The sequence below is a fragment of the Podarcis melisellensis genome, assembly GCF_964234715.1.
Source record: "Podarcis melisellensis genome assembly, chromosome: 1".
In the NCBI taxonomy this organism is placed as follows: Eukaryota; Metazoa; Chordata; class Lepidosauria; order Squamata; family Lacertidae; genus Podarcis; species Podarcis melisellensis.
In genome coordinates this window covers 49,929,094-49,943,715 of record NC_138528.1, presented here as the reverse complement: position 1 = coordinate 49,943,715, position 14,622 = coordinate 49,929,094, and the positions used below count along the sequence as shown (strand labels likewise).

Genomic DNA, 14,622 nt, shown 5'->3' with positions numbered 1-14,622 from the left:
TAAGAGCATCTTAAACTTCAATGTACTCTTTAAGGCTAGGTAGTGCTGAGCCGATTTTAAGTTCCAAGAATGATCAACCCAACCTTAACACTTAAAGCTAACAACTTCAAAACCTTTTTTCTTAAAACAAGCAAACAAACAAACAAACAAACAAACAAACAAACAAAAAACTAGCTCAAAATAGAAGGAAATTATTTGCACAAAGCAAAGTCAATAACATTACAAGCTGTAAGAGTAACCCTATACCTCAAGAGAATAATGAACACAGCTTACAGCTCCCAAGTTATTACCATGATTATATACAAGTAGTAGCAAAATCTTTGAAGTAAGCTGTAATTTGAACCTTAGATGTCTTCACACACACATATACACATTCTCTATAACAGAAAGAGATAGTATAGGAAAAATCCCTCCCTTGTGCATCATCCCAACTGGTAACTAAGATTTGAGTCATGTCACCAGTCACATTACGTTCATTTCCAGTTAGGGGGCTGTTTTTCTTGCCATTCTGTCTCCTACTCAATTGAGCAAATGGAGAATCTGCCTTGTCCCTTATTCCTCTTCACCACTCAGCCACGTTGTAGAACTAGTTCTCCTCCCATTACCTGGCTATTCCAGTTGTGTTACCCCAACTTCTAAAATTACATTACAGATCAGCATATGCTGTCTTCCAATTACACCTCCAAATTCAGGGATGACATTTTTGGGGAGTGGAGGAGGACATGGCAAAAAGCAACAGACATTAAAACTATGGAAAAGTAGGGTTATTTACGCTCTCCTCATTATTTTTATTTAGTGTTCTTATTTGTCTTTATAGAGAAACATGCAGAACCTAACTCTTTACATTAAAATTTCCCTCAAAAGCTGCAAGCTTGGGTCAGAGAGAAATGGAGAACCCACCAAATATACTGATTGGTTAATGGCATCATAAACTATGAGTTATAGCTACTGCATAAGCCACTCACATATGGCTTATGGTGCATTTCAGTCCTATTTCCACAGTGGTGATGGCAGACAAGAGTTTACTTTTCTGCCACCATTTTGTCTGCACAGTGCCTTCCAGAGGAGCTACTCCAAAAGGCAAAAGACCTGTTACAATCTGACCCTTGGAGGGAAATAGTAACGTCCTAAGCTGCTTGTTGTGACCAATATGCAAAGCTCCTTGTGGATAAAACAATTTTATTCGCTCAGACAGACTCCACATTAATTAGAGAATTGCTTTTGGGTGTTCAAACTGTCTCCGACTGACATGTTCATATGGATTTATTTTGGTAACCTTTTGCAGCATGAGAGGTAAAAGTGACCACTTGCATACTTGATCCTTGCTCATTCTGGCACATTGGACTGGCTGAGGTTGGGAGCAGGGGAGACTCTGAATGACCGAGGTTCTTAATGCTCCATTGAAAGAGGGGTCTATTCATGTGGCGCAGAAAGCAAAGGCTGATCCAACTAATCAGTCGCAAATATGTCATTTTCGGAAGAGACATTCAAGCAAGATGTCATTTTCTTTTATATGTATCCATCCTCCATCTCTTGCTTCAATTTCATTGTTTATTTTTGTATATTCACTTTCTTGGTCTTCTGGCCCTCTGTTAGCCTTTACATCTTATTTCTAATTCTGTTTTCAAATGTTCGTGCCTTTTTGCTTACTATTCCTTATTTAAAGCATACATTACCACCTGATATTTGGTGAATTGAATCTTTTCCCTCACCTGTTTACTAATGTATGACTAAGATGCTATTGTATTAACTTTGGCATTTTCTTTCCAGTCTATTTTGTTTCTGCCAAGTACCTAGTTGCATAGGTTATATCCTCTATTCCGGGTTGGATAAGTGGCGACCCTCCAGGTAATTGTTGGCTACAACTCCCAGCAACTGGACAACAATGGTCAGGGATGGCGGGAGTTGTAGTCCTGCAACACTCACAGGGCCAAAGGTTCTTCACCCTTGCTCTAATGTCATCTTAAAAAAAAAGTTTTCTAGGTATTCAGTGAACATTACAACACCAACATTCAGCTGCTCACAATTTAGAATATTAAAAATGTGAGTCATTAAAGCCCTCTCCAGGCATCCATCATGTTGTAAAGGGGGAAAGGGGCTAACCCTCCAACTTGTGGAGGGTGATGAAATAGTAATGAGGAAAGCATTAGTGCATTCATCCCTGCTACCTCCCACCTGCCACTCACATGTTTACTTAAAAAAAAATACCTAAAGAGGGTTTGAGTTTTTTTAGAAATTATTGTGAATTTGCCACAAGTGAATAGGCATTACACATTTTATTACCTAAGAAAAAAGAGTTTTGAAAGCTGTTTTGTGTGACTTCATAGTATCTTGGGATAGTAAAAGGTAAAGGTACCCCTGCCCGTACGGGCCAGTCTTGACAGACTCTGGGGTTGTGCGCCCATCTCACTTAAGAGGCCAGGGGCCAGCGCTGTCCGGAGACACTTCCGGGTCATGTGGCCAGTGTGACATCGCTCCTCTGGCGAGCCAGAGCCGCACACGGAAACGCCGTTTACCTTCCCGCTGGTAAGCGGTCCCTATTTATCTACTTGCACCCGGAGGTGCTTTCGAACTGCTAGGTTGGCAGGCGCTGGGACCGAGCAGCGGGAGCGCACCCCGCCGCAGGAATTCGAACCGCCGACCTTTCGATCGGCAAGTCCTAGGCGCTGAGGCTTTAACCCACAGCGCCACCTGCGTCCCCGAGTATCTTGGGATAGATGCCTGTAAAAAACGGTCAATATATGCTCCAGATGTGTCCTTTGAATAAACTAACACAGTTTATCTGTACCATCAGGGGAGAAATCCTGGGAGGCTGGGATTTGGACAGCTTGAGAAACCTAGACTGCAGGAACGTGCCACTTTCTGACAGCAGTAACAAAAGAGCTACTGAGAAAAGAAAAGAAAGAACTACACAGAAGGACTTCAGCTTGCCAAGGTGAAATAAGAATATTCTAAATACGTTAGGGAAAAGGTGAGTTAATAAGAACGTCCATTCATTGGTGAAGAAAAGGAAAAATGACTCAGGTGGCTTTATTTAGCAAAAACAAAAAAGCTAGAGCATCTTGCACAATAAAGGGAAGAATTTTAATGACAAGAGTTATCATCAAAAGGAGGTAATCAAATAAACCAAACTTGTATTTGATAGTAAGTACACAACACAAAGGGGTATTAATAAAGCTGGTAAATGAAATGCATTTGATTTACCTATTGATTCTGTCATTATATAAAACTGGAGTGATATTCAGAACCACATATGAATAATAACTCCATAAGGAAATGGCAGACAGAATTTGTCAACTGGCAGTCTCCTGGATCTTTTTAAAAAAGTAACCAAATAAGAGAAAAATAGATCCATTAATATCTAAAAGGAGAATGAATAACCAGAAAGATTTATATGTTTGGTTTTTTTATTTATTTGGCTATATGGATATGAAAGTAAAAAAAGGTAAAGGGACCCCTGACCATTAGGTCCAGTCGCAAATGACTCTGGGGTTGTGGCACTCATCTCACTTTACTGGCTGAGGGAGCCGGCGTACAGCTTCCGGGTCATGTGGCCAGCATGACTAAGCCGCTTCTGGCGAACTAGAGCAGCGCACGGAAACGCCGTTTACCTTCCTGCTGGGGCGGTACCTATTTACCTACTTGCACTTTGACGTGCTTTCGAACTGCAAGGTTGGCAGGAGCAGGGACCAAGCAACGGGAACCCTAACCCACAGCGCCACCCGCGTACATTAGATATGAAAGTAGTGATATGTTAATATTATTACTATCAACTACCAAGTGCCAAATATACTCAGAAAAGTCCTTGGCATACTCAGAGAAAGCTGCTCAATATGTAACTATTGTATGTGAATGCTCTTCAGCACACTGAAATGATTTAAGATTCACAAAGACTCCAGGGTTTTATATTCAACATGACAAGCAGACTGGACTGCTAAGTTGCCCATTTACTTCTACACTGAAAATATCTGAGCTGTCTAGCTACAAGCAAGGAGCATCACATTAGTCAATGCTTTAACATATCCCAGGGGTACAGAAAGCAGCAAGCAAAATAATTCACATACATACTGTACAAGAAGCTTGCGGCTATTAAATAAGCTGATCATAAATCCATAAACATGTAGGAAAGGTACCACAGGAATGCAAAGGCAAAATTTCCTTCTGTTAAATGCCTGTGTCCACTTTAATAAAACTAAGTATGCCACAAAATTCTCCCATTTTGTGTTCTGTCAGCAAAGACAAACATACTAATGCTTGGTCCAATCTTTTATTGCCATGGTAACTTTGAAAATAAGGATTCAATCTATGGGATCTCTAAGCAATTTGTTGGGTCGGATGGCTAACCTATGTCAGCTAAGAATGAGACCACTATAATAATAATAATAATAATAATAATAATAATAATAATAATAATAATAATTAGCCTGCCCTCCCCAGCCAAGGCCAGGCTCAGGGCGGCTAACAAGCAATAATAAAAACAAGTTGAATGAATACAATTTAAAAACAAAATTAAAATACAACATTTAAATATTAAAATGTAGCCTCATCGCAGGAGGAGAAAGGAAAAGAAAAAAGAAAGAGGGGGAGGGAATCAAATTGGCTCCAAGCCAAAGGCCAGGCGGAACAACTCTGTCTTACAGGCCCTGCGGAAAGAAAGCAGATCCTGGAGAGCCCTGGTCTCATGAGGCAGAGCATTCCACCAGGCCAGAGCCAGAGTTGAAAAGGCCATGGCTCTGGTTGAAGCTAATCTAACTTCCTTAGGGCCTGGGACCACTAGTGTGTTGCTATTTATGGACGTTGAGGCTCTCCGTGGGGCATACCGGGAGAGGCGGTCCCGTAGGTACGAGGGTCCTAGGCCGTGAAGGGCTTTAAAGGTCAAAACCAGCACCTTAAATCTGACCCTGTACTCCACTGGCAGCCAATGCAGCTGGAAAAGCACTGGGTGAATATGCTCCCATGGCAGAGACCCTGTGAGGAGCCTTGCTGCAGCATTCTGCACCCGTTGGAGTTTCTGGAACAGCTTCAAGGGCAGCCCCGCGTAGATCGAATTACAGTAGTCAAGCCTGGAGGTGACCGTTGCATGGATCACTGTGACCAGGTCGGGGCGGGAAAGGTAAGGGACCAACTGCTTGACGCAGCGAAGGTGGTTACAGAACCTCCATCTAGCCTTCAACAGTCACCTTGGCCAAGAATAATTACACTTAAAATGTAAACAATGCATCAGGGTCTCTAATGACTGAAAAGGCTGGCAGGTAAATGGTGTTAGTCACCAGACACACATGACAGATAAATACATTGGGGCTATATACCAAAAACTAGGTGAAAAATAAGCTGCTCTCACACAATGATGTGTAGTTATGAAGAAATGAAGTGGCACAGAAAAGCAATCTCAGGATCATAGTATAATTGTATTTTAAATTACATTTTTAAAATTTGTGCTTATGATAATTCTGTATTCTATATCATGCATATTAATATAATGTTTAGAGCATTGACACCAGCTCATAAGCCAGGATTATTCTTTTCAGCTTAGTCAACAATACATGGGGGAAATCCAAACTTTGGCTGAAAACTTTACAAACTTGAAATAAATAATGGTTACTTCTCTCTTTGGAGTCACTTCATGATAATTGGATATATTTCCTTACTGCCCTTCGGGGAACATATGTGCACATCTAAGTACAATTAGAGAACCATTTTTACTTAGTCTCCTGTTCAGAAAGCATCTTACAGATAAAAATGAAAGAGGGACCTGGTGCACAGGACAGGCAAGGGTTTGGGTTCATGAAAAGGATGAGCGCCTTGGGCATTAATTTGGGGTACACCAACCCTTGTTATTAGCTGTATATTACTACTTCCACAAACAAGAGGGCATTTTCTGTGGTAGCAGCCCAATTTTGGAATGAACTAAGGAGGCACCCTGCCACCAACATTACAAATTTTTCGCTGCTATTTGCCCATGCATTTTAGATTATTGATGGTTCTGAGGAACTGCATCCTTTTATTCCATTTTTAAGCTTTTGGGGTTTTTATCTTGTATTTTGTTGCCAGTTTTAAATTGTATCTTTATGTTGTGTGAATATTATTCATACTTCTGTATGCTAACCTGGAGTCCCTGGTTAAAAAATAATGTAATTCTAAATCAATATAACCACCAAGTAGCCCACACAGCAATAAAAAACAACTTTGACGCCACAATGTACCCTGGCCAAGACACAAATGGATTAATGAAGTTCTTTTAATCACACTTGATTCCTTTCTTTTCTCCCTCCCCCATGGTACTTCTTTTGTATATTTAGGCTATTGGAAGAAATCAACTTCCTGTGCAATCTCATACTTTCTTCTATTAGACATTATGACAGGGGAAGCTAGATGTACAGCAGACATGCATCTGGCTTTGTTACATCAAACCATATTTATCTATTATCTGACACCATAATATTCCACACTCCCCTTGCTAGCCAGTGATGAGAATGGATGGTGAGGAAATAAGGATTGTTGATAACAGGACACAGGGGGTATTTAAACACGTGACTGCTGTTTCCTACAGCAGCTGCATGTTTAGCATGAAGTTTGGTTTGGGTCATAGAAAACAGACATCCACACATGAGCAACATTTGTAATTCCACATAAATCATAGAATCATAGAGTTGGAAGAGACCACAAGGGCCATCGAGTCCAACCCCCTGCCAAGCAGGAAACACCATCAGAGCACTCCTGACATATGGTTGTCAAGCCTCTGCTTAAAGACCTCCAAAGAAGGAGACTCCACCACACTCCTTGGCAGCAAATTCCACTGTCGAACAGCTCTTACTGTCAGGAAGTTTTTCCTAATGTTTAGGTGGAATCTTCTTTCTTGTAGTTTGGATCCATTGCTCCGTGTCCGCTTCTCTGGAGCAGCAGAAAACAACCTTTCTCCCTCCTCCATGTGACATCCTTTTATATATTTGAACATGGCTATCATATCACCTCTTAACCTCCTCTTCTCCAGGCTAAACAGGCCCAGCTCCCTTAGCCGTTCCTCATAGGGCATCGTTTCCAGGCCTTTGACCATTTTGGTTGCCCTCCTCTGGACACGTTACAGTTTGTCAGTGTCCTTCTTGAACTGTGGTGCCCAGAACTGGACACAGTACTCCAGGTGAGGTCTAACCAGAGCAGAATACAGTGGCACTATTACTTCCCTTGATCTAGATGCTATACTCCTATTGATGCAGCCCAGAATTGCATTGGCTTTTTTAGCTGCCGCGTCACGAATGAATGTCAACTTTTCAAAGGCGCCATAAAAAAGTGTGTTCAGTTAAGACAGGCCAAACGAAATAATGACTAACAAGGTGACCCAAAATTTAGGGAACTTCGGATGTGTGATTTGCATTGTACTGAATACTACATACATATTGGGGCTTCTTTCCTATTAGAAGTCATATTTAAGCCCAGGGACAAAGATGTGAGAAAATATAGAAGCCTAAATGAACATTCCTCCAGTTAACTTACTCATTTACCATTTCTAAGTTGCTGCCTCTTAACAAACAAACAAGAAAAGTTAACTTCATAGCTATATTATGAGTCACCTGGGTAAGAGAAGGGTACAGTATTATCAAATGCAAAAGGAAGAAAAAACAGGGAGGCTGACACATGAGTTTTGGAAAGCTATATTATACCTGATAGGTATATTATATTTGCTCAATGGTTCCTGCTTTTCATAAACTTCAAAGATTAAAGATGAAATATGAAGTTATAGTAATTTTAAAGGAGGAAACAAACACCACAATAGTTATCAGGGGGGAAATTAATCTCTGAAAGTTTCATTATAACTGAGGATGAACTGCTGATAGAAAAATCCTATGAACTAAGGGAAGAAGGCCCTCAGGCTCTAAACCAAGCACTTACTCCGGTCGGCAAATCACCAGGTCCCCCTTATTAGTGCCATATGCCAATCCCAAGCCTGGTTCAGGCAGCCAGCGAGCAGAATTTATGCTGACGTGTCTCCTTTGGTCAGCAGGCATTGGGTACAAGACGTTGAATACTCTCTGAAAGGGAAAAAAAACCACATACATTAATGCTTCAAACAGGTAACAGCAAGTTGCCAAAAGACCAAAATTATCTCAGCCATTCAGGAACAAGGACAATAAACATTAAACAACCTGAATAAAAAATTAGCCACACAGCAGTCTTTCTGAAATGGGGAAAGGGACTGCAAGATGCCGTTGGGGTAAGAAGATGGAAAGAGCTGGATCAGGTTAATGGTCAAGCATCCTCTTTCTCACAGGGGCCAACCATAAGTTAACCATGTGACGTACTACTTGCATCGGGAAGTTTTTAATGTTTGATGCTTTATTATGTTTTATATACCGTGGTACCTCGGGTTAAGTACTTAATTCATTCTGGAGGTCCGTACTTAACCTGAAACTGTTCTTAACCTGAAGCACCACTTCAGCTAATGGGGCCTCCTGCTGCTGCCGCACCGCCGAAGCACGATTTCTGTGACATCCTGAAGCAGTTCTTAACCTGAAGCACTATTTCCGGGTTAGCAGAGACTGTAACCTGAAGCGTATGTAACCCGAGGTACCACTGTATTCTGTAAGCCGTCCAGAGTGGCTAGAGAAACCCAGCCAGATGGGTGGGGTATTAATATTATTATTATTAATAATAATAATACATGTAGGATGCAGAACTTTAGTGATGTATGCAGTTCACTACTGCACAACAATGCAGAAGTTAGAATGCACCAGCAGAATGAGGCAGCAGAGAATACAATACTGTTGGCCAGAAATAAGGAGAGGTGTTCAAGGCAATAGCATATTGCAGTATAAGTATTGTGACAGCTGATATCCAGCAGTGCATCTATCCCACTGTATCTTGATGAACACCCTTACCACTGCTTTCCATCCACCATCTGATCCTCTAGGAATCTCTTTTGCAATATACAGTGGTGCCTCGCAAGACGAAATTAATTCGTTCCGCAAGTTTTTTCGTCTTGCGAGTTTTTCGTCTTGCGAAGCACGGTTTCCCATAGGAATGCATTAAAAATCAATTAATGCGTTCCTATGGAGACCGCTTGCCAGGCTGGCGGTGCGGAGAAGGGCTTTTCTCCCCACCGCAAGCCTTCAGCACAGGTACGGGAACAGAGGGGAAGGCGCGCAGCGCTTCTCCTCTGTTCCCGGGACTTGCGGTGGGAGGAGGGTTTTTCCTCCCCACCGCCAACATTCAGAACAGCATTCTGAATGTTGGCGGTGGGGAGGAAAGCCCTCCTCCCACCGCAAGCCTTCGGAGGAGGCTGGCGATGGGGCGGAGAACCCTCCTCCCCCCGCCAGGCTTCGGAGGGCTTCTCCGAAGCTTGGCGGGGGGAGGAGGGCTCTCCGCCCCATCGCCAGCCTTCAGAGGAGCCCTCCGAAACCTGGCGGGGGGAGGAGGGCTCTCCACCCCATCGCCAGGCTTCGGAGAAGCCCTCCGAAGCCTGGCGGGGGGAGGAGGGCTCTCCGCCCCATCGCCAGCCTTCGGAGGAGCCCTCCGAAGCCTGGCGGGGGGAGGAGGGCTCTCCGCCCCATCGCCAGGCTTCGGAGAAGCCCTCCGAAGCCTGGCGGGGGGAGGAGGGCTCTCCTCCCCATCGCCAGGCTTCGGAGAAGCCCTCCGGAGCCTGGCGGGGGGAGGAGGGCTCTCCGCCCCATCGCCAGGCTTCGGAGAAGCCCTCCGAAGCCTGACGGGGGGAGGAGGGCTCTCCGCCCCATCGCCAGGCTTCGGAGAAGCCCTCCGAAGCCTGGCGGGGGGAGGAGGGCTCTCCGCCCCATCGCCAGGCTTCGGAGAAGCCCTCCGAAGCCTGGCGGGGGGAGGAGGGCTCTCTGCCCCATCGCCAGGCTTCGGAGGAGGTCCGAGGACAGTGGCTGCACTTCCCCGCTGTCCCTGGAGATTTCCCTATGGGCTTTCGTCTTGCGAAGGAAGCCCATAGGGAAATTCGTTTTGCGAAGCGCCTACAAAACGGAAAACCCTTTCGTCTAGCGGGTTTTTCGTCTTGCGAGGCACCACTGTATCTTCTACTATACCTACCATAGTGAGCTTGTAGGTCAACATTTATTGTCTATAGAATTATAGCAACAACAATGGGACATCAATAATGTTGAACATCAACAAAAGGCAACCCTACTAGAATATCAAGTGACTCTTCTCAAATGTTTCTGCCAAAAGATATTCATCAGTGCTCTTTGGCCTTTTATTTTGCTCAGCAGAGTAAGAGACATTCAGTGTCAACTGAGCTGCTGTCTAGTCCCTGGTGTTCTCTACAATACTTACACAATCTCAGCATATTTGCCCTATTCTTTTCTTCTTTTGACTAGGTAGTGAAGAATCCTATGTATACTGATAGTATCAGTTGCCATGGAGATTATGTTATGCACTCCAATTTTAATGGGGTTATGATAGCAGAAAGGCATTTATAAGAGCAAAGCAGCACTTATTCAGAAAACAAGCATTGTTTGAAGTGTGACAGAATGAAAAGAACACACCCCATGATTATACTGCAAACCTATTTCATAAACAAACAGTTTCTCTTGGGCAACTGCCTCCTGTTAAGGAACAGCAGCTAGCAGATCTGGTTTCCAAGGCTTGCCTCAATGTCTTGCATTTGCTATACTACACACTCACTCGCCTTGTTCACATGTCATCTAAACCATACTGAATGGATTTATTGTGATCATGCCTGTATGATCTGTGTTAATCCTCCTTGCTAGCATGAGGAAGAAGCAAATCATAATTTTCAGTTTAGTGTTAAGCCTCAACCAGAGATCATGCTTTCTCAAGTTCCCAAAGCATGATCTGTAGCTAAGGCTGGGTCTCGTCTTACTGAATTAAGTTTTTGGGAGCAAAAGAATACATAATCCCTAATTGACTGTAACGCCAAGTCAGGGATCATGGCTTATTTCCTCTGCAGGCTAGTGGGAAACAGACATACAGACCAGAAGAACATTTTCACAGTACATCAATAACTGTAGTTTACTCAGATATGCAAACTGAGTGTTTGCTGCACTGTTAATTACTGTACATCTTCCTCCAATTGAAGACCTCAGGTTTCTCAAGAACATTTATCTGGGTTCATGCTTTAGGTTAGTGGCCAACTAACATATATACACACCTACTCACAGGCTGGCATACTTAAATTTAACAACTGTGTTCCCTAACAGTTTGCACATGATTTAAAAAAAAACACCAAACTGAATGAATTTCACTTGCATGCACATAAAAGTTACCAACAACTTCTTATTTGCAGAGATAACTTTCCTACTTTTCCCACATTACCAGCAGCATGATAGCAGCACAAACCCCGCACCCCTACCCCCTTCTACCCTTTCCCCATTGTGGCTTAATACATTCTACATCAGGCTTCCTCACCGTGGCCCTCCAGAGGTTTTTGGCCTGCACTCCTATGATCCCTAGCTAGCAGGACCAGTGGCCAGGGAGGATAGGAATTGTAGTCTCAAAACATCTGGAGGGATGAGGTTGAGGAAGCCTGTTCTACATGTACAACACTCACTTTACTAATACAGGGACCGATAACTGCAATACTTCGTAAGACTATATAAGACTTGCTACACGCCTGGTCACAAAACTATACGAAGTTTGTAAGGCACTTCCGAACACTCAACCAGATTGATTTCATAGTAAAACAGTACTGTATGGCATAATAAGCTCTTAGTGTTGATGCTATAATGTGAAATATATGACTGAGAAGAATTATGTTCAAGTAAGGAAATTTACCTGGTGAGGGTTCATTTAGTCACACAGCAGTGCTCACCAATCTGTAGCGACTTTGGGTCAAGGTCTTGAGTATGACTTAACTGAGTGTATGAGAGTTAAGCAGTCGCTGTTCGCTAGTGTACGGATAGTGAAACTGTGGCCCTCCTGATGTTGGTCTACTATGCTGATCAGCCCCAGCCAGCATGGCCAACAACCAGGGATGATGCAAGTTGTCGTCCAACAACATCACCCCAAGAACCACAGATTCCCTACCCCTGCACTGGTGAGGGAGAACCCCTCCCATTTCTTCCTGTCCATCTAGGTTTGACTAGCAGTCATATTCCATGATGGCAGCTGAACTAGCAGTCCTGCTGGCACTAAATGCAGGCATAATGAATGCTTTCCATCTAGTAGCAGAAGCACCTAAGATTTCAGTATCAGACCCCGTGGAGCTATAAGGGAGTTGATGGATAGAATAGCTGATGGCAAAGGCAGAAAGAAGAGAACAGTGATAGATGGCAGAGGACAGTGTGACATGGTCAGTGAAAGAGAAAATGAAGGGGCAAGTAAGTTGGAAATGGAACAGCAATTCTCCATGTGCGCTTTATGTGATAAGCTGGTTAAATTATTTCACTGATGAGTTTGAAGCTTGGAGGCCATGGACAGTTTTTTCTCTCTTGTCCACTGTGCCTCCATGCACTAGTGCTTTTTGACACAGCAGTCATAGTGTCACTAGAAATGTATGTCTCAGATTATTCCTAATAATCATTGTTATCGCTTGCCACTTAAAGCAACATTTGAAGGCAGGCACTGAAGTCTGTGAAGAGAAAGATATAGGCTCGAAAAAAAAGTGATGTTTGCAATAGAATAAGCATTGGTCATTTCTCCTTTTCTCCTAGCTAGGGAGAAATTTAAAATCCACTGTGCACTTCAGGATAAAGTGGAGTAATAGTTTCTTGGCTTTCCCTGAAGCTATGAAGCCAAGGTAATGGTGACCTCAAGATATTTAAGAACAAGACACCATGACTCAGCTTTTTCAAAAATAGTACTTTCTGTTTTACAAAGGCTAGAAATTTTCAGTTCTTTTCTTCATTTACTTATTCTGCTACGGACTTCTGCCCAGATGAATACATATCACTACATCATCAATATATGGTTGACGTATAGTCTTGCATATTGTTCTACTGAGGCCCAGCTGGCTGAGAGGGGAGGATGAACTGACAGCTGTAAGTACATCCTCTGCTTTTGCCATTGTAACTTTGGCCATATCTTCACCAAACTGGATTTTTGCTGTATTCTGTATTTTGACAGTTAAGCAAATTGCTGAAAGGTGTAGTTCATAAGTTGTTGTACATACAAGGCTAAGAAAAAGGACTGTCAATATATTCCCCCCCCCCCCGTAAAATGACAGTTTTTGCTAGCCTATTATAAGATTAGTGGCTGTTAGAACAATTTGCTAGGGATCAGCAGTAGCTTGGAGCAGAATCCTGTTTGGCTCATTTCCTATTTCTATCTGAACTAGCTGCCAAACACTCATCCATCTCCTGTCATTCAATGGCAGGATCTTCAAGATTTCTGCTGCGTTTCCTCTTTGATCTGCCCTCCACCCCCGCAATGAACACAGCCTATTGTCTAGGTTAGGTCTATTTTCTAGATTCACTTGCTTTCCGGTTTTTAGTTTCAGGAATTGCTTGTGCAATTGGGCTACTGGGAGAAACAGGCAAGAAAGTGAACCAATGAGACACTCAGTTAGACACAAGCCAAGTACATTTCCCAGTGGAATTTACATTGTGTGACTGTTCCCCTGAAAACCAGTCCTTGTCAATTTCCTTCTAACTGCTTGCTAGTCAGTTAAAAATACCTCCTTAAATGATTATTTCCCTGCTCTTAAGAGATACCATGTGGTGCCTCCTAAAGCACCCTCAGAGACAGCTTAATGAGTGACTCAACAGTTGGCAGGTCAGCAATAAACTATGATTTTTTAAAAAGCAGAATTAAAAAAAAAACAACTACCAAGAGATGGCAGTGCTTTAGCTGTATTTGTTGTGCAGTATTCGTCTCATAGGCCATACACATATTAGAGAATAAATGAGCACATAGCTCTATAGCATATATTCATAAAACATTCTGAGCAACTATTAGCATTCTCGGGGCTGTACTGTTTCAGCTGTTTTGGGAAAATAATGCACCCATCCATTTTATGTTTGAAGTTGGCTTTGTCACATCTTATTGATTTTCTAAGGATTAATTTCAGACACAAATCCACTTCGTTCAAACCATGCTTCCTAAGGACAAAATGAATATACATTATATTGAAGGCTTGAATCTAGTTGTAATTTCTTATGATACCTGAGCCACTTTCTTGGGGTGCTGTAAATCCAGGACTCACTCTGGTGCTTAGGATGGTTAGCATGCCTATAAATTTAGATATAGCCTCCTAGCCAATGATTAGTGGAGTAAGGGCATCTGTTGAACAGAGCATCTGTCTGTCTGTCTGTCTGTCTGTCTGTCTGTCCTAATGCCCCAGGAAGCTGCCTACTAAATTCAGCACCTCTCTCCAAAATCTTCCAGATGGACTATGATTCAACATAAACAAGCCAACAGCCACAAATACGGATAAAGTTTCTTAACGCTACCTTTCTCAATATGAATTTAGTTTCATTTGACTGCATTTAATAAGATTGATTAGTATCTTGTAAATGAGTAGTACCTCCATTACAGCAAAAAATTCTACTAGAATTTCAAAAGGAATAAAGGCAAGAGTTCCTGTGAAGCCTCATTATCTGTCTTCTTTCCCTCTTTCTTGCTTTAACTTATTCATAGATTCCGCCATCACCCCACTTCTTATAAACACAAAATAAAGGGGGGAGGATCTGTTTCACTATTCTTCCTTTGCAC

At 42.7% G+C, this 14,622-nt stretch overlaps 1 protein-coding gene across 3 annotated transcripts in view; it reads right to left on the bottom strand.

Moving 5' to 3' along the window:
- The window catches only part of AMBRA1 (autophagy and beclin 1 regulator 1), a 143,322-nt gene that overhangs the window by 22,490 nt on the left and 106,210 nt on the right, over nucleotides 1–14,622 (bottom strand). For all 3 annotated transcript variants that reach the window (XM_081900940.1, XM_081900942.1, XM_081900941.1), the window contains one exon: nucleotides 7,888–8,027. In XM_081900940.1, the coding sequence (XP_081757066.1) occupies nucleotides 7,888–8,027 (140 nt within the window). The remainder of the gene's footprint in view (nucleotides 1–7,887; nucleotides 8,028–14,622) is intronic.